Source organism: Mesoplodon densirostris, chromosome 8 (genome assembly GCF_025265405.1).
Source record: "Mesoplodon densirostris isolate mMesDen1 chromosome 8, mMesDen1 primary haplotype, whole genome shotgun sequence".
NCBI lineage: Eukaryota > Metazoa > Chordata > Mammalia > Artiodactyla > Ziphiidae > Mesoplodon > Mesoplodon densirostris.
Window position 1 is genome coordinate 4,598,608 of NC_082668.1, and position 26,311 is coordinate 4,624,918.

Below are 26,311 nucleotides of genomic sequence, written 5' to 3' on the forward strand. Positions count from 1 at the left end.
TTCTTTCTCTGCCTCGGCACCTTCTGTGTAAAGGGGAGTCGGGTGGGGCGCGCTTGCCTCCGCATGAGGTACATGGAAGGGGAGTAGCAGTGGTGTCCTAGATCTCAAGGCAGTTTGCAAAGGACCATTCTTTGTATTGTTACCGTCAAAGAACTCAGCTTGGGAAATGTTTTCTGCTCACTTGATAATCACTGAGCCCTTCCAAACCATGTGGCCACCCAGGACCTCTGCACAGCCCTGGGAACCCCAGAGCAGGTGACCGTCCTGAGGAAGGAATTCCTTCACAGGTGCATGTTAGAAACACAGGAAGTGCGGAATTCCCCCACGGCTCATAGAGAGCCCTCAAGTTCAGGGAACAATCCATAGCGCTCCCATTCAATGGAATGGCGTGGCCAGGTTTTCAGAAAAACCTTAAATAAGGTACGAGAAATAAGGCTGCTGCTTTCAGAGTTGTCCCAAACTAATAAGATGCCTGTGTTTCAAGTCCATCTATGTAGCTTACCTTGTTAAAAGCGGAAAGAGAAAAGGGATGCTGGAATACTTGGTACTCACATCTGCAATTTCCATTAAGAACAGCTGGATCTAGAGAAAAGAGGCGCACAGATAAGAGCCATGGAAGATCCGGTGTTTGCCAGGTGGACACAGGAGAGGCCGGTCTGCTGCCTTGGTGAGCGCACGAGTTCGCCTGAGACAGGAGACAGCTGTTTGTGTGAAAACTGTGTTTCCATTGGTTTCCGTTCTAAAGCTAGGATTTTCAAGAGGGATTGAAAAGAATAAGATTTTTGCCTTTGTTATTATAACGTATCTTTGTTCAGAGAAGCTGAAAAGCTTTTATGTAAAGTATCTCATTTTCTTATTTTCTTTGGGGGCTGGAAGTAGGGAAGCTTTTGACGTAAACCCAGAATAGCTTTTAGGGGCACGGTGGTTCCCTGGGGCCTGCCCCTCTGACACTTGAGTGGGTCCCTCTGACTGCAGTGGGCAAGACAGCTGGAAAGAAGCTGGGGATTAAAGTCAGGAGCTGAGAGAATGGATGCACTGATGTGGTTGAAAGAGATTAGGAGGGGGGGATGGATAGACTTGAGGATGGTTAGATGTGGGAGGTGGAGCAAGGGAGGATGCTCAAGCATCTGGCTGGAGGAAGTGAGAGGACCCGAGGACATGGCCATGCCTCCAGCACAGACCCGGCAGCCATCGATCAGCCTGGCCTCGCAGCCTGCTTCTGCCACTTTCTAGCTGTGTGACCTTGGACAGGTCACGTAGTGTCTTTGAGCCTCGGTTTCTCCATCTGTAAACAGGGATGATAATAATGCTACCTACTACATAAGGGCTGTAGTGAGCTCAGATGAGTTATCACAGGTGACATCCTCCAAGCAGAGGGAGTGCTGGTCTGTGCTGGCCGTAATCTTGCGTGTGATGCCCTGTACAATGCGTGTGGCCCGGGCCTGCCTTGGTCACTATTTTGATTGCTCCACGCCAAGCTGCCTCGGGTACTGGGATTGAAACTTGTGATTCTGAATTCTTAAACTCTGTGGCTCAGGGCCTAAAGAATATCGCTGACCAAAGAGTGGTTTTCTGGTACCGTTTCCTCTCTGAATGTCCTGGCATCCTGGCGTGTGTGGGACTGGAACACAGCCAGCCCGGGGGTCGGACTGGCACGGGGATCAAGCTGAATCCACTTTTCTCTTTGAACGTGCATAATCTGCTTCCCTTGGTACGTAGTGCTGGCGGAAACAGACTCAGCCAGTGTTCCCGGTGATTTTTCCATCATTTATTAAATGTCCGCCTTGGTTTAAGAATCATATGTGCTGCCTTAATGATGTTTAAAGAAATATAAAAATAGGAGTACGTAACACTGTGTTCTCTGTGGCTGGAGACCGCTTTTATCTGTCACCATTTTGCACAAAGCACAAATTGTTGCAAAAATACCCGAACTCTGCTCTCATGGGGGCGCTTTGAAGAGATTGTTAGGTGTGTGGCAATTATTCACGGGCCCACGGTAAGTCCCAGCGCTGTCACGAAGCCCCGCTCGCCCTGGAGGGGCTCAGAGCCACCTTCCAGACGAAACCACGGCCGCAAAGGCGCAGCCACACGGAGACGAACAAATGGCATCATGGGGGCCCTGGGGCTAAAACAGCTTTTCTCGAAATGAGCAAACTTGAATCAACCTGGGAGCGGGGCATAGGCTGTAATTAAAACTCCTGGCCCAATTCCCTTCGTTTGCAGCAGAACACTCTTGGCTTATTTCAAGCCAAACTGAGTCGAAGCTCGGGGTCCTGGAGGAGAACGCACAGGCCCCCAGCGCATGCTGACCACAGGTGGGAGAGGGCCGGGCAGCGCCCCCATCCCGCGGTGAAGGAGGCTACAGGCCGCATGCGCAGTGCAGTCCCGCGAGTCCCCCCAACCCGCCGTCCCCGAGCCCGCACAGCGGGCCGCCGAGTCCTGCTGTTGCCGGGGGTCCAGTGTGCACCCCAGAGGGAAATGCATTTACAACCCACCATTTCTCCTTGCAGGTGGCCCGCCAGCTCCAGCCCTCCGTGGTGTGGATTAGAGACACCGAGAAAACCTTCTACAAAAAAGTCCCCAACGCCGAAAGGAAGGTGAGGGCTTCTCGTTTCTTTATGTGGCCCTTTCCCTCCTCCAAAGGGGCCCCGTACCAGGGACTACCTCGATTTTTCAAGACGGTCTTGCTTTTTCAAGGGAGGAAGGAAACGGAGGGGCAGCCGTCTCTGCCCTAAGCACTTGTCTGCATTTGAAAGGATCCAGTGTCTGATTTTACGAGGCATAATTTAGAAGAAATGAAAAAAAGTATGGAAAAGGGGGGAGGGGAGCGTTAAACCCAAACCTACCGATTCAGGGGTAAGAAACAATTGAGAGAACTCTGCTCAGTTACAGCAAATGGCACACATAGGAGTTATTATTAGGATTTCCTATTGTTCATCATAATAAATAGCAAAAGGCCTGCAATTTATGAACAAAGACCGTCCATAGAACTGCCAAGCGCCCCACATTGGGTGTCCCCGGGGAGTCTTCTGTCAATTGCTTCCTTCCTCCTTTTCTCTCCTTTCAATGGCTCCCCTCCCCCGCACTTCCCCCCGCAAATCACCAGCAAATTTCCCACAAGTTAAAAAAAATTTGCAGATACACATGATTGTTATTCCACATCAATTTGCACCAAAGCAAATAGTGGTTAACTGTGAATTTCTGATTAAATTCATAAGGATTTTAATCACTTTTGCTCCTTATGTATTATACATCATTTTTAGCAGGTAGAGATGATTTGGATAAAGAATGAAAGCTGAATCTTTCCTTCCCCAAATGAGTCTTGATTGCCCTGTCATTTTAGAAACTCTTAAGAGGACTCATTTATTATTTAATCTGGGAATCTGGTAGGTAGCTCCCTCTGCTGGCGACGTTGCTACGCTAAAAAAAGTCCACATACAGTAAAGCAACTATACTCCAATGAAAATTAATTTTAAAAAAATAACAAAATAAAATAAACCCTTTAAAAGGCCAAATACATGCGAACTTGAAGGCAGCAGTTACTACGATAAATCTAAAGAGAGATGCAGGGCTTCCTTGGTGGCGCAGTGGTTGAGAGTCCGCCTGACGATGCAGGGGACACGGGTTCGTGCCCCGGTCCGGGAAGATCCCACATGCCGTGGAGCGGCTGGGCCCGTGAGCCATGGCCGCTGAGCCTGCGCGTCCGGAGCCTGTGCTCCGCAACGGGAGAGGCCACAACGGTGAGAGGCCCGGGCACCGCAAAAAAATAATAATAATAAAATAAAATAAAATAAATCCTTTAAAAGGCCACATACATGCGAACTTGAAGGCAGCAGTTACTACAATAAATCTAAAGAGAGATGCAAGGCAGCCTTTAATGCAAGGTGTCACACACTTCAAGTCACCAGAAGCTTTGTCTCATGAATGGGCGAGGGCTCTCCCACTGGGAGACATCAGCCTGGAGAGTGAGAACTCAGGAGACGTATGTTCCAGGCCTGCTTTGCCCTTCACCTTAGTTGGCTGTGTGTCCCTGAGCAAGTAATTTAACCTCTCTGAGCCTCCACTTCCTTAAGTATCTAATTAAAGGGCTCCAGAGAGAACAGCCTCTGAGTTTGTGAAGCCCCTCTCGAATTCTCTCCCGTGACCCCCTGGAGCTGTCGGTTTGTCGCCAAGAATTACGTCTGCTCGTCTGTACCCCTCAGTGGGTCGAGAGTAAGAGGGATGGACACACCCGTTTGAGAGAGCCAGAGGGGCCCTGGGGGAAGGGCTGACAGGGAATGAAATGTGAGTTCAGTAGACGCCCCCGCTAAGGGGAGTCACTGTGAAAGAGCAGGGAGCCGGCAAAGGAGAGTCTCCAGAACCCTCCCCTGAACAGGCCCTTCCTTGCTGACCCTGAGATGTTCTCTCCAGCACAATCTCTGATTCCCACAAATATAGTCACTGACTAGTCTTATTCCTGCAGAAAATGAAGGCCTTTTGTGGCACAGTCTTTGCTGTAGACAAATCGGACACTTATTCTGTCCACCTCTGCATTAAGAGAGTCTGTCGTCCGTCCGGGGAATTAACTGCACTGAGGGCTGAATCACAACCTGGGAAAATCCCAGGATGCCTGATGAGTACAAGCAGAAGGGTCCCGGGGTCCCCAAATGTCCAGAGGCCGGCTGGGGGCCTGAGCCAGCCCAGGCACAGACAGAGCCGCAAGGGGCATGCACACCCCTGCAGCGGTGCAGGGGCCCCAGCTCCAGTGCCCCGGCCAGGGCAGAGAACCACTGCCTGTGCATCCTCCAGCTCGACGTCCTGGGCCTGCCCTTCGGAGAGCAGGGCTGCAGGGTTCCTGCTGCCTTCCTGCCTCTGGGGCCAGTGCTGGGCCAGCTCTCCTCTCCTTCCCACCCCACCTCCAGCCTCTGACTCCTGTCCTCACCCAAGTCCCTCAGCCTCCAGGGCCTGGGACAGTCATGGGCATCGGACATCCATGCTCTGGAGGTGACCACCAAATTCCAAGGGCTGCAGCTGCATCCGCCAACGAGAGGCACCAGGAGGTAACACGACCGGCTCCACGTTGCATCACCTGGCCATCCAGGAACCCGGCGTCCTTACGACCACCCAGCCCAGCCTCCGTCCCAAAGGCTGCCCCGATCCCCAAGGTGCTGAAACCTAGAGAAGAATGTCCACCTGCAGAGGAACCACCACCTACAGCCACAACACTGAGCACTCCCGGCTTCCACCCAGGGCATTGGAGAGATTCCAGGAACGCTCTTCGAGAAAAACTCTCCCCCACGATGACTAGCTCCACCCTCAAGGCCTCCACTTCTGGGCTCAGGCCCTTTAGGAGGTACAGTATGGAGGCTCGTGCAGCCATAAGGAGGGAGGCAACGGCGAAGGCCAGGTGGCAGTGATGGCTCCTGGGTGCAGAGCTGGGCGCAGGGACCCCTAGGGCTGCTGCAACAGGCAGAGGACGCCCAGGGGGCACAACGCGTAGGGCAGGAAGCTCCTAGCACCCTGGGAAGGAGGCGGCCTTCTCCTGTTTTGCAGGAGAGGACAAAGGCCCGAGAGGGCGCACAGCTGGTCGAGTGCAGTGCTCGGACTCAGGGGCAGGACCCCTCTCCCTGCCTGGATGCAGCTCCAGTGTCAGCGCTGGCTTCCCGTCTGACCCTCCACGCTTATACTACACCTGCATCCCCCTCTTCCCCTCTTCAACCCCTGGCTACTGTAAACCACATCCTGAAGACTGTCCGCGGAGCCCTCAGGTCTTAGAGGCAAATGTGTCAGGCTCCGGAGTCCCCTGGACCCTGACCACCCCACGTTGGCCTCAACACCCAGCCCCCGGGGACCTGGCAGGTGCCTGGACAGCGCCCTCTCCCTCCCCTCCCAGGAGGAGGGCCCTCCTTTCCACCATCTGAGGCTGGAGCCTTGGTCAGCTGTTGGTGTAGGAGGCGAACACAGTAAGGAATGAGGCAAGACGGGCTGCTGCTGCAGTTTCTGCTCCGTTCCCCTCATGACTCCATCTAGCAGGAGCCCTACCCACAGGACAGTAGGGCCTCCACGAGGGAAGCGCTGGCTGGGTTGGAGCTGGCTGCTGCCGTGGTTTAGTGGAGCTGGCTGCAGAAAAGCAAATGGAAACTGCTGCATGGGTGTTAGACACGAATGCGAAATTGCCCACAATAATAAGGTGGTGTGGGGCTGGCAGGTCCAGCGGTAGGGGCGGCTGAGAAGGTTGCCAGGTGATGGTGGGGAGGTTGGCTGACATGATGGATGAGCACGCCACTCTCATGCATAATGGACGCGGCTCTGAACTGGAACAGGGGTGGCCCAAGTGCAGAAGAGTGTTGGCTGAATGTACTCACCTTTCATTTCCACCCCCTCCTAATGGGACTCGCCATCAGTGAAGATGTCACTCTGGACGCGGCCCAGGATCAACATTTGTTATCCAAACAGGCTAATTAAGTTCAGTCATCCCTGCCATTGTCAGGAGACAGCAATATCACCTCCTGCCTCAGAACAGGCAGGACTGCACCACTGTCACCATGGCAACCAGGCTGCTGGGGATGGGCTCAGACCTTGCAAGCATGTGTCTGCCCCCACAGAGTAATAGTCTCCAGTCTCACCAGGTTAACTGTGTGAGGTAGGGGTCAGTCCTTCTTCCACCGCTCTTGGGCAGCTCCATGTGCACCCCACCCACGCCCCCGTCGCCCCTACCACCTTGCATTATTCTCCATCAAGCTTCTTAAAAGACTATGCTCACCATCCCCGCTCACTCTTCAACCCACCACTGTCCACTCGATGCTCTGCAGCTCCATGGAAACTGCTCTCACAAATTTTTTTGAAATCCATTTCGCCAGTGGGCCCCAGCTTGTAAAACTCTGTCCTCCTTAGCCCCCATAGCCTTCTCCTGGTCTCCTCACACCCCGCCAACATTTTCTTCTGTGTCTCCTCCATGCACTTCTACCCACCCCTTAAATACACTGGGGCTCACTGAGATTCCATCTCAGGCCCACAGACCTTTCTGCTCTCCTCGCCCTCCTTGGGCACCAGCTTAACAAATCACCCCTAAGCCAACGAGTGCCCCCACTCCATCCCCAGCCTGCAGCTCTCCCCTGAGGCTTGGGTGCAATCACCCAGCATCACCCAGAATCACCCATGGGATACCTCCCCCACAATGCTGCCGACTCAGGCAGGGCCTGTCCAAACTCCTCCTCCGTCACCACCTACCACATGACCCTGCCCCTCCTCCTGCCTTTTCAAAGGGTTACGTTTTTCGTATAACAACTTTTCATAAGAGAGCTTTGGATCCACTCTGGTAAAATGAATTCTGAATATCTCCAAACTCTCCAAGCCTTGTCTAAATGCAGTGGATCTTTTCCTGGCACGGGTGTAGATATTCCTATAAGGAATATGCTTCCAGAATCTCAGCAGAGGTCTTTCCTCAGTGGCATGAGGCCTAGGAGGCAGCTCCTCAGAGATGAGCAATTGACATCTTATCGTCCAGTGCAGTGGAAACTGGGGGAGATTTTTACACCGTCATTTTCAGCTCCGTTGGCAATATTGCTAGTTTCCTTCAAATCATAAAGCCCCCAGTTTTTCTGACTCTCCGCTTTAGAAACCTTTCTCCTCAGTAGAGCAGACCTAGCGCTGATTTCCTACCAGCACTTATATTTCAAGCACTTGTCAGACAGACACATTATGCCGTATACTCCTCATGGCATCCCTCCAGGTTAGGACCTATGATTATTCCCATTTCTCAGATGCAGGGACTAAGGCTCAGAGAAGTTGAGTAACCTGCCCAAGGTCACACAGCTGTTAAGAGCAGAGCCAAGACTGGGATCAGATCTGTCTGACCCAAAGCCTGTGCACTGAACCATTTGCTACGTCATCTGCCTGTTATTATGGAGTTTTTTCCTTGAGCTTTTCATTTTTGCACAGAGCCCGACCCCTGAGGGAAGTTCAGTAGCAAAGTCAAGGCCCACCAAACATGCCTCCCTATCCTAGGCAGCCCAGAGGCATGGGTCTGAGCAAAGGCAGGTTTCTGCAAAGACCTGGGGTAGGGGTTGGGGAGCCGCCCCTTCGAGAGCAGGTTTCCATCCTCATGCCCATTTCCGGGATTTCAGGGAGTCTCATTCCGGGTCATCCCTCTCCTGTGCTTTGCCCTCTTTTAAGCTCCTCTGTTGTCCCCAACCCCCATTCATGCTTCCTGGGTGGAGTCCTGTAGGGCCATTGTTCCCTCCTGATGGAGCCAAGCAGCCTCTGGACTTCTGTGAGGGCAGGAGGAAATGATCGGAAGCTGCCTGGTGATCTGGCTTCAGGCCCAGCCTGTGAGATTTATTTTGCTGTAAAAATCCCATCTCTTTCTCTGCTGTGAGTTACATTACAAAACGTCCCTTTAAACTGAATCCAACAACACAAAAAGGATTATACACCATGACCAACTGGGATTTATCCCAGGCTTAACATCCAAAAATCAATTAATGTAATATACTGTATCATTAAAAATAAAGGACAGAAACCACACCATCCTCTCAACAGATGCAGAAAAAGCATTTGACAAAATACAACACCTCTTCATGATTAAAAAAACAGAAAGAAAAGGAAACTTCCTAAGCCTAATAAAAGGCAGCTACAAAAAAATCCACGGCTGACATCATGCTTAATGGTAAAAGACTGGATGTTTTCCCCTTAAGAGCACCTCTTCTATCCAACATTATACTGGAGGTTCTCACCGGGGCAATCAGGGAAGAAAATTAAGTAAGGCATCCATATTGAAAAGGAAGAAATAAAACTATATTTGCAGATGACATGATCTTGTATACAGAAAATCCTAAGGAATTCACTAAAGCAGTATTAGAACTAATAAACTAGTTCAGCAAGGTTGCAGGATAGGATACAAGATCAATATACAAAAAGCAACATTTCTATACACTGGCAATGAAAAAATTAAAATTAGAATTAAGAAAACAATTCCATTTATAATAACATCCAAAAAATAGGAATAAACTTAACAAAAGAAGTGCAAGACTTCTACTCTGAAGACTACAAAAACATTGTTGAAAGAAGTTAATGAAGACCTCGATAAATAGAAAGATACATCATATTCATGGATTGAAAAACTTATTGTTAAGATGGCAAGAATCCCCAAATTGATCTACAGATTCAACACAATCCCCATCAAAATTCCAGCGACCTTAGTTGCAGAAATTGACAAGCTGATCCTAAAATCCATATGGAAATTCAAAGGACCCAGAATAGCCAAAACAATCTTGAAAAAGAACAGAGTTGGAGAACTCACACTTCCCAGTTTCAAAACTTACCATAAAGCTGCAGCAATCAGGACAGTGTGATACTGGCCTAAGGGGAGACATATGGGCCAATGGAATAGAACTGGTCCAGAAATACACCCTCACATTTACAAAAAATTTGACTTTTTTGACAGAAGTGCCAAGACAATTCAATGGAGAAAGAATAGTCTTTTCAACAAATGCTTCTAGGACAATTGGATTGCCATCTGCAAAAGAATGAAGTTGGACCCCTACCACACACAGTTAACCAACAATAAACCACAGACCTAAAAGCAAGAGCTAAAACTATAAAACCCTTAGAAGAAAATAGAGACATAAATCTCTGTGACCTTGGATTAAGCAATGGTGTCTTGGCTACAATATCAGGAGCACAAGCAACAGAAGAAGACTTAAACTGAACTCATCAAAACTGAAAACTTTTTGCTGTAAAAGACATCAACAAGAAAGTGAAAAGACAACTCAGAATGGGAGAAAATATTTGCAAGTCGTTAATCTGACAAGGGACCTGTATCTAGAACATATAAATGACTCTTACAACTCAATATTAAAAAGACAAGTAACCCAACTTAAAAAATGGGCAAAGGATCTGAATACACATCTTTCCAAAGAAGGTATACATATGGCCATTAAGCACGTGAAAAGATGCTAACATCTTTAGCCTCCAGGGAAGTAAAAGTCAAAACCACAATCCGATACCACTTCACACCCACTAGGTTGGCTAAATAAAAGGAAAAAATAAGAAAAACAGTAACAACTGTTGGTAAGGGTCCAGAGAAACTTAAATCTTCTCTCTGCTAGGATTGTAAAATGGTGCAGACACTTTAGAAAACATTCTGGCATTTCTTTAAAAGCTTAAACTTAGAGTAACCGTAAGACCTAGCAATTCAATTCCCCTGTACATACCCAAGAGATATGAAAACATTAGTCCATACAAATCTTATACACAAATGTTCATAGCAGCGTTATTCACAACAGCCAAAAAGCGTAAGAAAAACAAATGTCCATCGACTGATGAGTAGATAAATAAAATGTGGCATAACCATACAATGGATACCATTTGGCAATTAAAGTGAAGTACTAAAACACGCCACAACATAGGTGAACCTCGAAAATGTTATCCTAAATGAAAGAAGCCACACACACACATACAGACACATATTAAATGAGTCTATTTATGAAATATCCAGAATATACAAATCTGTAGAGACAGAAAGTAGATAAGTGATTGCCTAGGATTGCAGAAGGAGGTTGGGGGAAAATGGGCAGTGACTGCTAATGGGTGGGGTCTTTTGGGGGCAACGAACATGAAAGCGTTCTAAAATTAATTGTGGTGATGGTTGCACAACTCTGTGAATATACTAAAAACCACTGAATCATACATTTTCTTTTTTTAATATTTTAATTTTATGGGTGAATCATACGTTTTAAATAGGTGAATTATATGGTATGTGAATTACATCTCAATAAAGCTGATCTATACCATAATAATGATATAAACATAATAATAGATAATATAATAATAATAGATATTTTAAGTGTCCTTTGCAGCCCTCAATAGCTATAGGCCCCTAAACAGGAAGGGAATTGGGGGTGGGGCAAGCAAGGCCCCCTGCACATCCCCTCTGAAAGTCAGGGTCCCCAGAGCAGGGGGAGGAGCAAGGTTGTGGGGTCACTAACTCCGTGCTGGCAGCTGGGGACCGGCTCATGGACTCTGGGTCTCGGACGTCCCTTGGTCTCCTTGTACCTCGGGCCAGCATCTCTGGAGTGAGGGTGAGAACGGGTCCCTCTCCCAGGGTGGCTGCGAGGATAAGGTGAGAAGGTTCCTGTCAGGCGCTGAACGAGACCCCTGGAGCACAGGAAGCACGCAGTAGGTGCGACCAGTACTGTGGAAGCAGCCTGGGCGTAAGAAGTAATGAGCAAGGCTGACGGGCCGGGAAGTAAGAAACTGCCCTGTCCTGGAAGGTCAAGGCAAGCCCCCAACCTCTTGCCTCATTGGAGCCAAAACTTTCTGCAACTTCCCACTGGGCTTTCCTCCGAACGGCCCCTTGGCCCGGGGTCTTGCTCTTTCTCATCCAGTATTTTCCCTGCACCCTGTCAGTCCAGACATGGAACTGGGCCTTTCTGTTGGTCAAACAGAAGGAAGGAGAAAGGGGCACACCACTGGGCCCCCTGCATGGCCACAGCCCATTCCCTCCCCCTTCCCTCCCCGGCATCACCCACCCAGCTCACACCCGCCCTGCGGACCACACTCCTAACACCACCCTCCCTCCCTCTGCCCAGCAGGCTGCCGTCCCAGGTCTGACCCCCAATTCCACGGGGCGGCCACAGGGCCTCGCAGGGAACAGACTCCCCAGCACACGAGTGTCCTTGTCCCAAAGGCCCTGCAGCCGTGCACAGCTGTCACCCCCGTGTCTCCAGTTTCCTGCCATTCGCTTTTATTCTCGAGCGTGGACTTTATCCCACGCCCACTCCCTTCCCTAGATGTTACCAACCCCTTCCTGCAGGCAGACGTGCGGGGCTGTCTTCCTGCCAGGTGTGCAGGACACACAGGGCCAAGCAACAGGCGACCTCATCTCTGTAGAGTAGCTCACATGTGCTGGAGCGGTTCCAGGAAAGCCCCAAGATAGGTGGGATCTTTAACTCTCTGGCTCAATTGCCCCTGAGCCAAATGGGAGCAAAAAAGTCCCAGATTGTTCTTGGGTGTCTCTGTGGAGGTCCCCCCATCACCCCTAGCCGCTTCCTCTTCTCTTGCTGCACTAGTTGTGGTTGATTTAAAGCCCATGCGTTGCCATGGCAACGTGGCCAAATCTGACATGCCCCCCCACCCCGCCCAGAGGCCGGAAGTTATCCTCCCTCAGGTACCTCAAGTCTTGCTCCTGTCCCTCATTAGTGCTGAGATTATACTGAAATGATACAGGTTCAAACTACACCCAAACTGCTTCAGAGAGAAGTTTCACACTCTTATGTAACCAGCTGTTTTCAGATCTGAGATCCAAGGCCTTGGTCCTCATTGTCAAAGCCGTCAGCAAAGGAAATCTTGAGTTCACCTTCAAAACAGCTCAGAGGAACACACTGGAAACCAATTCTCAATCCCAGCCAGTTTCCTTCCGCTTGGAAATCCGCCCTGTTTCCCATTCTTAGGGTTAAGATGCTAGAACGTTCGGTCAGGTGCTTCCTTCCTTCCCCCTTTCCAAATCTGAATACCAGATTTAAGGAAAGGAAGTGCCAGCAATTCAGACCACGCAAACCAGGAACCACGTCCTGAGACCCGACCCAGAACAAACTCTAAGAAAGTGTGTTTGGGCATCACGTTTTAAGAAATGTACGCCACAGTGCATCCAAGGCTCTATGTTCTTTTGTTCTGAATTTTTTCTATGTGTGGGCTCATTGTTTTCCCCTCTCTCTTCCTCCCAGATGGAACCTAAGCGCCTGAAAAAACAGCTTCCCAAAATCCTGAAGCTCCTGAAACCAAATGACAGGATTCTGATTGTGGGGACAACACAGCGACCTTTTGATGCTGAACTTCAACCTTTTTGCAAAGTTTATCAAAAAATTATTTTGGTTCCCAGACCAGACTATGCTTCCAGATATGGCAAGTACCCCTCACCCCTTCCAGTATGCAGTAACCGAGGCTGGGCCATCCGGTGTGTGTTTGCAGGCATGTGGGCTTGAGCCAGGAGGGTGGCCTTCGTCACCCAGTGACCATCAGAAGGTGATGTAAGTCTCAATGCCCCAGGACATCAGCCGAACTCCAAGCCATATACATAAACACCAGGTCCCAAGAGCAACAGATCTCTGTTCTGTTGTTAACGTAATTCTTTTTACCCAAGACAAAAGGAAACTGGACAGGGATTATTATTTTGAGCCCTGAAGGAGACAAAAGCCCCTGTGGGTGAGAATTTTTCTTTTGACAGGTAGATTAGGGTCACTCAGCTTGTCCCCGTGGTGGTGATGTCTTTCCCGTGCAACAGCATTTCTTTTCACCTGGTCGATTTTTTTTTCCAGGCTCAAAATACTAGTCCAAGAGAATGTTGATTTACTTAAACACTAAATACAACCAGAGCTTACTTTTTCTCCGTTTTTTCCCTGGGGTAGACAGATTCAAAATCACTTCTTTTGAAACCTATTTTTAAATGGGAACAATACAAAAAAGTGACCCTGAGAGGCAGTGCAATGAAATTGGGAAGAGCCGTGGCACATGGGTTCTGACGAGCCCTGGTTCTGATCCTGGCTCTCCCCTGGAATAGCTGATGACCTTGAGAAGTAGGCTGACATTCTGAGCCTCCATTTTCTCCACTCTAAAGTAGGAGAACTGTTCAGTTCACAGGGCTGTGGTGACCCTTATCTGAGATGGCTAGAATGCCCAGCACCGTCTCAGCTCCCGGAGAGCACGGGTGGAGGGGGAGAAGGCGGTGATGGTGGGTGTGGAGGAGGAATATTTAAATGGCAGGCTGGTAAATGGCCCAGGGAGCCGGCAGTGGTGCTGGTGGTGGTTTCCATTATCGATTGCTGTGTGACAGACCTCCCCAGTGGCTTGAAAAAACAAAGTACGCCTCTCATGATTCTGAGGGGCCACTGGGCTCAGCGGGGGAGTTCTCCCCAAGGTGTTTCATGATGGTGCAGTAAATGGCGGCTGGGACTCCAGTCATCTGAAGACTGGACAGGGCTGGACGTCCAAGACCATTCCCTCCATGACTGTGTTGTTGCTGGCTGTCAGCCGGGAGCTCAGCTAGGGCTGGTGATCAGACCTCCTATGCCTGGCCCCTCCCCGTGGCCTTCCACAGCACGGCAGCTGGGTCCCCAGGGGGATCATCCTAAGGGGAAACGTTTCAAGAGGTTCAGGCAAAAGCTGAAAGGATCCTTGTGACCCAGCTGCAGAAGTCACACAGAGTCACTTTCACCACACTCTACTGGTCAAGAGAAAGTCACAGGGCCAGCCCAAGTTCAAGGACAGTGGACTACACAGTGTGTGAATACCAAAGGTGCGACTCATTGAGAGGTCGTCTTGGCCGTCCATGGTAGTGGTGGTGGTGGTAGCTTTGGTTTAGAGATGATGATGGTGCTGTTGGAAATGGCGGTGATGGTGACCGCAGCCTGGGAGTGATGGAGATGCTGGTGGTCATGACCGTAGCATAGTGGTGATGGAGATGATGGTGGTCATGACTACAGCCTGGTGGTGATGGAGATGATGGTGGTCATGACCGCAGCCTGGGGGTGATGGAGATGATGGTGGTCATGACCGCAGCCTGGAAGTGATGGAGATGATGGTGGTCATGACTACAGCCTGGTGGTGATGGAGATGATGGTGGTCATGACCACAGCCTGGGGGTGATGGAGATGATGGTGGTCATGACCACAGCCTGGTGGTGATGGAGATGATGGTGGTCATGACCGCAGCCTGGTGGTGATGGAGATGATGGTGGTCATGACTACAGCCTGGTGGTGATGGAGATGATGGTGGTCATGACCACAGCCTGGGGGTGATGGAGATGATGGTGGTCATGACTACAGCCTGGTGGTGATGGAGATGATGGTGGTCATGACCACAGCCTGGTAGTGATGGAGATGATGGTGGTCATGACCGCAGCCTGGGGGTGATGGAGATGATGGTGGTCATGACTACAGCCTGGTGGTGATGGAGATGATGGTGGTCATGACCACAGCCTGGTGGTGATGGAGATGATGGTGGTCATGACCACAGCCTGGTGGTGATGGAGATGATGGTGCTCATGACCACAGCCTGTTGGTGATGGAGATGATGGTGGTCATGACCACAGCCTGTTGGTGATGGAGATGATGGTGCTCATGACCACAGCCTGTTGGTGATGGAGATGATGGTGGTCATGACCGCAGCCTGTTGGTGATGGAGATGCTGGTGGTCATGACCGCAGCCTGTTGGTGATGGAGATGATGGTGGTCATGACCACAGCCTGTTGGTGATGGAGATGATGGTGCTCATGACCACAGCCTGGTGGTGATGGAGATGATGGTGGTCATGACCGCAGCCTGTTGGTGATGGAGATGATGGTGGTCATGGTGGCGGTCATGGTAGAGGAGATGGCGGTAGTGATGATATGGTAGCCATGGTGCATTGCTGATAATAATAAAAACTATTAGGTCAGACTTGGTTTCTATTAATCCTTCATTAGTCACAATAGCACCACCAAAACAGAGAGGATATATGGTCCTTTCTGGTTGATCTTAAGTTCCTGGTCAGTGTGATTTGCTAGAACAACCCTTTACTCCCCATACATTATAAACTCTTAGCTTATTAGCCACTCCGTTTGCCATATGCATTCATTTCTGTCTTGATAAAGTGTGATCATAATCACAGTGTTATATGCAAAGCACAGGAAGACTTTGGGCCCAGTTATTTCTCCACCCATCCAGGGACTTCTCCATCTTCTGGGGCCTACAAGCCCTCCACTGGATCCTTTGCAACCAGCCAGGATCAAAGGAAAAGAAAGAAAAATAGTATAAATGATCTCTCAGGAGATTTAGGGACCAGACTGAGGAGGGGCCAACAGTTCTTCTAGCCACATTGGCCAGAATGACTCACGAGGCCCCACCAAGGTTCAAGGGGGCCGGGATGTGTAGTTTAGCCAAGGAAGGAGTCAACACAGAGATGGGTGAGCACCAGCGTTCTCTGCCCACTACAGAGGAGTCCACGCTCCTGGCTTCATCAGAGCTTCCCCACTCTCGTGCCCCTTGGTTAGATTCTCTGTGTCTCTCTGTCTCTCTCTTTCTCTCTGTATTGTATATATATTTTAAGCTATCTTAATGGAATAAGGTAGAGTATTATTAATTTTCAGGGGCTAGAACATTATTCTTGACTTTGAACAGTTTTGATTGTTTGACAAAGCCATAGGCCCTTTCGAAATGAAGCTATTGATGTATAACAAGGACAGTCGTGTTCTTTTGATAAAGTGCCAGGCCTCTCTAGGGACTCAGATCACAAGACAGATTCCAACTTGAATCCGCTCACGGCAGCATCGTGGGAGAGGAAGGAGGAAGCATCCCTTCACCTGTGGGCGGATGATAAACCTGCAGCAGTGGTCATCTTGGGCCCAGGGCCCTGTCCACTCAACCACACGTGTCTCACATATTTCCTTCTCGGTGGGTGATTTGTTCAGCCTGCCATTCTCGCCAACATCATAAATGCTGCCCAGCATTTCCTCCAGTGACCTTGAAGTTACCATAGCCACAGTGGCTGGGACATCTATCTTAAAGAAAGACTATTCCTGTCTTTGCAATGATCAAAAACGGTCTCTTGCATCCTGTAAAGCCTGGGCTGCAAATCCATAACTTGGGCCCTTGCTTGTCCATCTATCTGCTGGCAGCAGAGGGCCAAAGGTGCATGGAACACTCAAGATCCAACTTCTCAGATTCTCCAGGCGGTGCAGGGGAGTGACAGGGCTGAGAAGAGAAGGGTAGATCAGCCAGAGGAAACACGGTCCTTAAGGTTTACCAAATATAATTCAATATCTACCTCCTTTCCCCAAATCAAGCGGTTTCCTTCAAAATGTCTCTGCAAAGAAAATCCACCCCCAGGTTGATTAATGCCATGTCTAGTCCCCAGAAATCCCTTTGGGCTTCCTTCTCTCCACGTTCCTCATGCCTCCTCCCGTCTCTCTTCCCCGGGGTCTGTTCCGCTAATAACCCGATTCATCACAGGCCCCCCACCTTAGACCCTGTGTCTGCTCGGAGGGGTCCAGCCCATGTCTTTCTTTTTTTTTTTTTTTAACATCTTCATTGGGGTATAACTGCTTTACAATGCTGTGTTAGTTTCTGCTGTATAACAAGGTGAATCAGCTATGCATATACATATATCCCCATATCTCCTCCCTCTTGCATCTCCCTCCCACCCTCCCTATACCACCCCTCTAGGTGGTCACAATGCACCCAGCTGTTCTCCCTGTGCTATGCAGCTGCTTCCCACTAGCTATCTATTTTACATTTGGTAGTGTATATATGTCCATGCCACTCTCTCACTTCATCCCAGCTTAACCTTCCCCCGTCCCTGTGTCCTCAAGTCCATTCTCTACATCTGCGGCTTTATTCCTGTCCTGCCCCTAGGTTCTTCAGAATCTTTGGTTTTTTAGATTCCATATATATGTGTTGGCATATGGTATTTGTTTTTCTCTTTCTGACTTACTTCACTCTGTATGACAGATTCTAGGTCCATCCACCTCACTACAAATAACTCAATTTTGTTTCTTTTTATCAGCCCATGTCTTCCCATTTTTCTGGAATTCTAGACGGCGGAGGCCAGAAGCTCATCCAAATCACATTATTCACCCTCTTGTGCTTTTGCAAAATCCCAAATAAAAATGAATTTTAAGAGACTATGTCATCTCAAGCACTAGCCAGGATAGAATCAATTGGGGATGCCAAAAGCAGAGAAGGGGCCCCAAAGACCAGATTCCTTTCAGCCTAAAGAAGGGGAAGGGGATGTAGATTAGTCTGAAGAACTGAAGAGCCCTCCACATCCGAGAAAGGAAGGTTAAACACGGCAGCAGGTCCAGAGAGCCCTCAGCTGCCTTGAACTGTTCTGTAGCCCTGGCCTCTGGTCCTCACGGCCACACCCATTGCCAGTCCCCAAGCCTGTTGTGCTTTTGTGCCCACCACCACCCCTGCTCCCCCGCTGGACCAAAGGCTTGGCAGCCTGCTCGTGGCTCCAGTACAGGCTGTGGGGCTCCCACTGCAATGAGCCACCAGGCTAGAGCTCCCTCCACGCCTGAATCCCCTCTTTGCCCCAGAGCAGCTATTTAAGGGCCAAGAACCCATGATCCAGTGACTTTGTAAAAGCAGTAGAAGCTGTTCTTTTAAAGGCTAGTAAGTCTAGTTCATCAAACATGAGAAGGAAGTCAAGCCTGATTCTCTCTCCCCTTCTATGGATCTGGAGATGGCTGGGGGCAAGTGGGCAAGTCGTACCACAACTGTGACTGCACCACCATTAAAAAATGATGAGCTTGGGGAAGTCATCAATGTTTTAGGTATTTTGACGAAGCTTGACCAAGACTTTACACGAATATCATACATGTTCATTGTCAATAGGGTGTTTACATGTCCACACTAGACCAGAGTAATTGTCGTTTTTTGCATCACTATTTTTTTATTGGAGTATAGTTGATCTACAATATCGTGTTAGTTTCAGGTATACAGCACAGTGATTCAGTTGTATATATATATGTATATTCTTTTCCAGATTCTTTTCCCTTATATGTTATTACAAAATACTGAGTAGGGGTCCCTGTGCTATACTGTAAGTCCTTGTTGGTTATCTGCTTTATATATAGTAGTGTGTATCTGTTAATCCCGACATCTGCATCACTATTACTGAATCTTTACTTGCAGGGATTTTTGTGTTAAAATACAGGGAGGCTGTGACTTTCATAGCTTAACAGGGAGGCACGGGAGAGCTGATATTTGTCGCTGGGAAGCCCTTGGCCCTCACTCTTTGTCCCCTCCAGGCTGCAGGTAGGAATTTCACCCATGGGTGCCCAAGTCTGAAGCTGCTCTGGGTTCCCAGCCTGGGGTATCTACCAGGTCCTCAGGTTTGAGGGTTCTCACCAGTGACTGTCCCATAAAACATGTTGCCTTCTCAGCACCCAGAGTCACCACTCAGACCTATTTGCACGGCTTCTAGATGTAATGAATGAAGACAGGAGACAGATGAGATCCCAAGGGATGGTGTCATCTGGTGGTTGTTGTTGCTCTGTGTTTTTACCATGGGTTGTGTCTCCTGATGTCTAACTCTACAACAGTTGTATTTAGATAAGGGTAATCCTCCCCTGCTCCAATCTGTCTTTTACACAGATATGCTTAGAAATACTCTGTAGTTTATTTTGTGTTAGCTTTTATAATTGATGTTTTACTGAGCATTAGGAAACTTTGGTACAAAGTGGAATGACTTGATAGTAATAAAATTACAGAAATAACAGTAATAAAGCTACAGAAGAGAAAGTGTCCACCATATGCCAGAACAGTTTCTTCCAAGTGATTTGTACACATTCTTGTCCCTATTTCTCATAGCAGCTTGAGAAGTAAATCTTTCTACTCCCACTTTTACCTTAGATGGGTTCAGGTTCAAATAAACCCACCAAGGAAGTAGCAGTGTAGACGCAGGAGGAAGATGTTGCTTTAGGCAAATTTGGGTTCCCCCGTGGCCCTTGCTGGTCTCACTGCAGCTTTCATCCCTTGATAGCTAACCTTCCACCATTGGAAGACACCACAGGCCCCACAATAACATGCACCCCTTCCCAGCAACTCAGCTCACCTTGGGGCCAAGGATCCCCTGCCAAGGAGGACAGTGGAGGCGCATTGTTGGAATAACTCGTGGCCCCAAAAGCTAGGCTCTGATGTGGGTCCTAGTTACGTTCCAAGTCATTCTATCCCTTGACAGTCATTGGACCTTTTCATTTCATCAAGTGTTTTTGGATCAATGTATTTGGATGATGCAGTCATGTCACACACCTGACACTGCTCAGATCATGCAGTAATCTTCAATTTTTTAAAAACTGTTTCAAATATTCCTCAAAGAAGGTCAAAATGCTCTAGAGACATCTGGCCAAATCGTCTCAGTACCGCGGCTCATTCTGATATGGAAGGCCTTACCCTGCCTGCATCCTTCCTCACTGTCTGGATAGAACTAAACACACCACAGCAAGTCTCATTTATTTCCCTGGAGCCTCTCTTGACAGAATAGACATAGTTCTCAAAGTGTAATCTCGTCTCGACTGTTGTATGGGAGACCATCCTCTCTCTAAGGTTAAGTAAACATCAGGGATAATTTCATAATGCATCTCCACAGCATCCCTGTGTTCTAAGTGAAATCTCCCGGTTACCCCAGGCCCCACTGACCCACACAACAACAGGACACCCATCTGGTAGATCTGTTCATCTGTGCATGTTTCTCCATTGTTGGGGGCAGAGAATAGAGGGTCCAGTTGCTCTGTCTAATGGGACGTGTGGGACAGTGTCTTACACCCAACGGGAACCGAGCCCTGCCGTGGCTGATAGAAATTGGACTCTGCATTCCAATTCCACACATAAAAATCATGTAAGAAGTGAACTTTGTAGCTCAAACAAGTCAGACTCCTACTTAGCCAAATGCCATAGACACCCACGGAAATTTCCAATTTTAGAAGATTTTGAACATCTTTGAAGGTAACACCCTAAAACTACACTGACCCTAGTTTAATTTTTACTTGTCAATTCAAGGGGCTCGTAGTCTGTAGACCTCGAGGCCATTGATGTGCATCCCTTATGGTTGAAAATCACTCGGGGAAGAGCATTTGGTTATGTGGCTTCCTGCTCATTTGAATTACAAATTGGAGCAGACCTCCTGTGCTCTCCTTTCTTGGTGAGCCACAGCTTTGTCCTGGGAACTGGGCTAATGCTGCTTTCTCTGTGGTGACTCCTGTTCTCTGTCTTTTCCATCATTTTGGATACAACAGTTTTGTGGAAAGAGATCATTCAGCGCAACGGCGGAGTCATCACTGGTGCCTTGAGCGTCAGTTGCCTGGCAAAGATCACCGACGGCTTCACCCAGGGTACCATCGTCCAAGTGGTGAAGGAGGTGCTCACGGAGCGGAGAATCCGGCAGCAATCTCAAAAGCCGCTCACCGCCCTCGAGTTCATCGCGTCCCTCTCCAGCATGAGTCCCGTCTACCAAGAGGAAGAAGAGAGCTTTAAGGTAAACGCAACGCCTATCTCGCCAGGTCCTAGCAGCAAACACTTGTCACGTCACCTCCTCCCTCCAGTCTCCTGGGTTTCATGCATTTGGACTCTACCATACCCAGTAAAATTTAGAAACTCGAAATTTTGGGACCACATATTTTTCTGGCCTTAGCAGTAAAGCACATGTCTTCAAAATTTTAGGAAAATTGTGATCCATGAACTTATAAATGAACAGCCAAATTACAGAATTGAGTAGCAGCTTCAAAACCATTGGATTTGCACACACACACACACACACACACACACACCCCTCCCTTTGTTCTCACTGGTTTTTACTTCATAATTCACATAATGGAACAAGTTTTGCATGGAAAAAACATTCCCTAAATAGTATACTTCCAGCCAATGCTGCTTTTGCTCCATATTTGCCCTGGTACACTTCATCTTCCAGTACACTTGCGATAGGAAATCACAAGAAAATTCGCCAACGTTTAGTTTTCATATTTTTGAACACACTCTGATATATTCACAGAACTTTTTAGATCTGGAGGAAACTTTGAGAATAAACTCTTCCATATCCCTCGATATGGGAGGAAAAGAACTAGCCAAGAGTGATGTGCCTTTTCCAGGCACAATCAGTTTTAGAGCCTTCGTCCCCAAGGCCCAGGCCAGCAGGCAACCCCTCCAAATCCTTTTAATAAGAATGAGTACAGTTGTGTTCTCTTTCTGAACCTAAAGGTAGTTTTCTTGGCCAACTGGAAAAAAAGGGAGGAAAACTGTATCCATGCAATTATATCCACCACCATCTTGGCCATGCAGTCACCGGAAAGAGAGCTGGAATTCCCGTTCAATCCTCTTGTCTCTGAAAGCCTGCTTGGGATTAGGAGAATTCCCTCTATGACGTGTAACTTTTCCACCAACTCTAGAAACTGTTTCCCCTCTGCTTGGCTGCTGATGCTTCAATGAAGGTTGAAAACAGTCTCCATACTGATCCCCCAAATAATGATCTGCACAAGGGTTGATAAACTTTTTCCAAAAAGGGCCAGATAACAATTATCTTAGGCTTTGAGAGCTATGCAATCTCTGTCACAACTATTAAACTCTGCATCATGGCACAAAAGCATCCAGACAGAGAACATAAATGACTAAGTATGACTGAGTTCCAATAAAACTTTATTTGCAAAAACAAGCAGCAGACCAGATTTGGCCCATCAGCCATAGTTTCCTGACCCCTGCTCTAGAAAAACTCAAAAGAAATATTTCCAGCTCCAAGCTGGAGCTTTTGCCAAGTGTCTGATATACTTGTTAACTATTTAAACCTTGTTAGTATTAGTTGCAAATATTCATCCTCTTCAAGCAATATATCCTTTTCAGAAATCCCTAGGTTGTTTCTTCTTTCTAAAATAATGTTTCTCCTTACTTTGAGGAGGTAAGCTTAGGTGTTAAAATCTATGCTTTCTCTTAGCTGGGTTTTTAACTTTCCGAAATGATCTCTAGAAGTTTTTCTATGTTACAAGTGCTTGAGGTCCAATAACTGGAACTGATCATACTAATCAAAAGAAGGAAATGCTACCATTTTATAACCTGGGATGAGAAAGCATATGCTTCTCACATCCATTCTTGGCACATTTGATCACTTTTTTCATTTTTCAGGGAAATGAAATCATTTTACCACCATCACCACTAACTCCATCCCCCCCATCCATTTCTTTTTTTTTTTTAACATCTTCATTGGAGTATAATTGCTTTATAATGGTATGTTAGTTTCTGCTTTATAGCAAAGTGAATCAGTTATACATATACATATATCCCCATATCTCCTCCCTCTTGTGTCTCCCTCCCACCCTCTCTGTCCCATCCCTCTAGGTGGTAACAAAGCACCGAGCTGACCTCCCTGTGCTATGTGGCTATTTCCCACTAGCTATCTATTTTACATTTGGTAGTGTATATATGTCCATGCCACTCTCTCACTTCGTCCCAGCTTACTGTCCCCCCTCCCCATGTCCTCAAGTCCATTCTCTATATCTGCGTCTTTATTCCTGTCCTGCCCCTAGGTTCTTCAGAACCATTTTATTTTTTTTAGATTCCATATATATGTGTTAGCGTACAGTATTTGTTTTTCTCTTTCTGACTTACTTCACTCTGTATGACAGACTCTAGGTCCATCCACCTCACTACAAATAACTCAATTTTGTTTCTTTTTATGGCTGAGTAATATTCCATTGTATGTATGTGCCACGTCTTCTTTATCCATTCATCTGTCGATGGACACTTAGGTTGCTTCCACATCCTGGTTATTGTAGATAGAGCTGCAATGAACATTGTGGTACATGACTCTTTTTGAATTATGGTTTTTTCAGGGTATACGCCCAGTAGTGGGATTGCTGGGTCCTTTAGTACTTCTATTTTTAGTTTTTTAAGGGACCTCCATACTGTTATCCATAGTAGCTGCATCAATTTACATTCCCACCAACAGTGCAAGAGGGTTCCCTTTTCTCCACACCCTCTTCAGCATTTATTGTTTGTAGAATTTTTGATGATGGCCATGCTGACTGGTGTGAGATGATACCTCATTGTAGTTTTGATTTGCAATTCTCTAATGATTAGTGATGTTGAGCATCATTTCATGTGTTTGTTGGCAATCTGTATATCTTCTTTGGAGAAATGTCCATTTAGGTCTTCTGCCCATTTTTGGATTGGGTTGTTTGTTTTTTTGATATTGAGATACATGAGCTGCTTGTAAATTTTGGAGATTAATCCTTTGTCAGTTGCCTCATTTTCAAACATTTTCTCCCATTCTGCAGGTTGTCTTTTCGTCTTGCTTATGGTTTCCTTTGCTATGCAAAAGCTTTTAAGTTTCATTAGGTCCCATTTGTTTATTTTTGTTTTTATTTCTGTTTCTCTAGGAGGTGGGTCAGAAAGGATCTTGCTGTGATTTATGTCATAGAGTGTTCTGCCTATGTTTTCCTCTAAGGGTTTTATAGTGTCTGGCCTTACATTTAGGTTTTTAATCCACTTTGAGTTTATTTTTGTGTATGGTGTTAGGGAGTGTTCTAATTTCATTCTTTTACATATAATTGTCCATTTTTCTCAGAACCACTTATTGAAGGGGTGTCTTTTCTCCATTGTATATTCTTGCCTCCTTTATCAAAAGTAAGGTAACCATATGTGCGTGGGTTTATCTCTGGGCTTTCTATCCTGTTCCAGTGATCTATATTTCTGTTTTTGTGCCAGTACCATACTGTCTTGATTACTGTAGCTTTGTAGTGTAGTCTGAAGTCAGGGAGCCTGATTCCTCCAGCTCTGTTTTTCTTTCTCAAGATAGCTTTGGCTATTCAGGGTCTTTTGTGTTTCCATATAAATTGTGAAATTTTTTGTTCTAGTTCTGTGAAAATTGGTATTTTCACAGAACTAGAAGAAGGCTTCTCCTTCTTCATTTCTAATTCTAGTAATTTGAGTCTTCTCCCTTTTTTTCTTGATGAGTCTGGCTAATGGTTTATTTTGATAGGGATGCATTGAATCGGTAAATTCCTTTGGGTAGTATAGTCATTTTCACAGTGTTGATTCTTCCAATCCAAGAACATATTATATCTCTGCATGTGTTTGTATAAGCTTTAATTTCTTTCATCAGTGTCTTATAGTTTTCTGCATACAGGTCTTTTGTCTCCTTAGATTTATTTATTCTAGGTAGATTTATCCCTAGGTATTTTATTCTTTATCTTGAAGTGGTAAATGGGAGTGTTTCCTTAATTTCTCTTTCAGATTTTTCATCATTAGTTTATAGGAATGCAAGAGATTTCTGTGGATTAATTTTGTTTCCTGCTACTCTAACAAATTCATGATTAGCTCTAGTAGTTTTCTGGTAGCATCTTTAGGATTCTCTATGTATAGTATCATGTCATCTGCAAACAGTGACAGCTTTACTTCTTCTTTTATGATTTGGATTCCTTTTATTTCTTTTTCTTCTCTGATTGCTGTGGCTAAAAACTTCCAAAACTATGTTGAATAAGAGTGGTGAGAGTGGACAACCTTGTCTTGTTCCTGATCTTCAAGGAAATGGTTTCAATTTTTCACCATTGAGAACGATGTTGGCTGTGGGTTTGTCATATATGGCCTTTATTATGTTGAGGTAAGTTCCCTCTATGCCTACTTTCTGGAGGGTTTTTATTATAAATGGGTGTTGAATTTTGTCAAAAGCTTTTTCTGCATCTATTGAGATGATCATATGGTTTTCCTCCTTCAGTCTCTTAATATGGTGTATCACATTGATTGATTTGCATATATTGAAGAATCCTTGCATTTCTGGGTTAAACTCCACTTGATCATGGTGTATGATCCTTTTAATGTGCTGTTGGATTCTGTTTGCTAGTATTTTGTTGAGGATTTTTGCCTCTATGTTCTTCAGTGATATTGGCCTGTAGTTTTCTTTGTTTGTGACATCTTTGTCTGGTTTTGGTATCAGGGAGATGGTGGCCTCATAGAATAAGTTTGGGAGTGTTCCTCCCCCTGCTACATTTTGGAAGAGTTTGAGAAGGGTAGGTGTTAGCACTTCTCTAAATGTTTGATAGAATTCACCTGTGAAGCCATGTGGTCTTGGGCTTTTTGTTTGTTGGAAGATTATTTATCACAGTCTCAATTTCAGTGCTTGTGATTGGTCTTTTTATATTTTCTATTTCTTTCTGGTTCAGGCTCGGAAGGTTGTGCTTTTCTCAGAATTTGTCCATTTCTTCCAGGTTGTCCATTTCATTGTCATAGAGTTGCTTGTAGTAATCTCTCATGATCCTGTGTATTTCTGCAGTGTCTGTTGTTGCTTCTCCTTCTTCATCTCTAATTCTACTAATTTGAGTCTTCTCCCTTTTTTTCTTGATGAGTCTGGCTAATGGTTTATCAATTTTGTTTATCTTTTCAAAGAACCAGCTTTTAGTTTTATTGATCTTTGCTATTGTTTCCTTCATTTCTTTTTCATTTATTTCTGATCTGATCTTTATGATTTCTTTTTTTTTTTTTTTTTTTTCTTTTTGCGGTATGTGGGCCTCTCACTGTTGTGGCCTCTCCCGTTGCGGAGCACAGGCTCCGGATGCGCAGGCCCAGCGGCCATGGCTCACGGGCCCAGCCGCTCCGCGGCATATGGGATCCTCCCAGACTGGGGCACGAACCCGTATCCCCTGCATCGGCAGGCGGACTCTTAACCACTGCGCCACCAGGGAGGCCCTGATCTTTATGATTTCTTTCCTTCTGCTAACTTTGCAGGTTTTTTGTTCTTCTTTCTCTAATTACTTTAGGTGTAAGGTTCGGATGTTTATTTGAGATGTTTTTTGTTTCTTGAGGTAGGATTGTAT

At 46.8% G+C, this 26,311-nt stretch overlaps 1 protein-coding gene across 1 annotated transcript in view; it reads left to right on the plus strand.

Moving 5' to 3' along the window:
• IQCA1 (IQ motif containing with AAA domain 1) overlaps positions 1-26,311 on the plus strand; it is a 177,991-nt gene that overhangs the window by 141,165 nt on the left and 10,515 nt on the right. Inside the window, exons 16-18 of the mRNA XM_060105914.1 lie at positions 2,511-2,597; positions 12,705-12,882; positions 20,750-20,988. Coding sequence (XP_059961897.1) covers positions 2,511-2,597; positions 12,705-12,882; positions 20,750-20,988 — 504 coding nt within the window. The remainder of the gene's footprint in view (positions 1-2,510; positions 2,598-12,704; positions 12,883-20,749; positions 20,989-26,311) is intronic.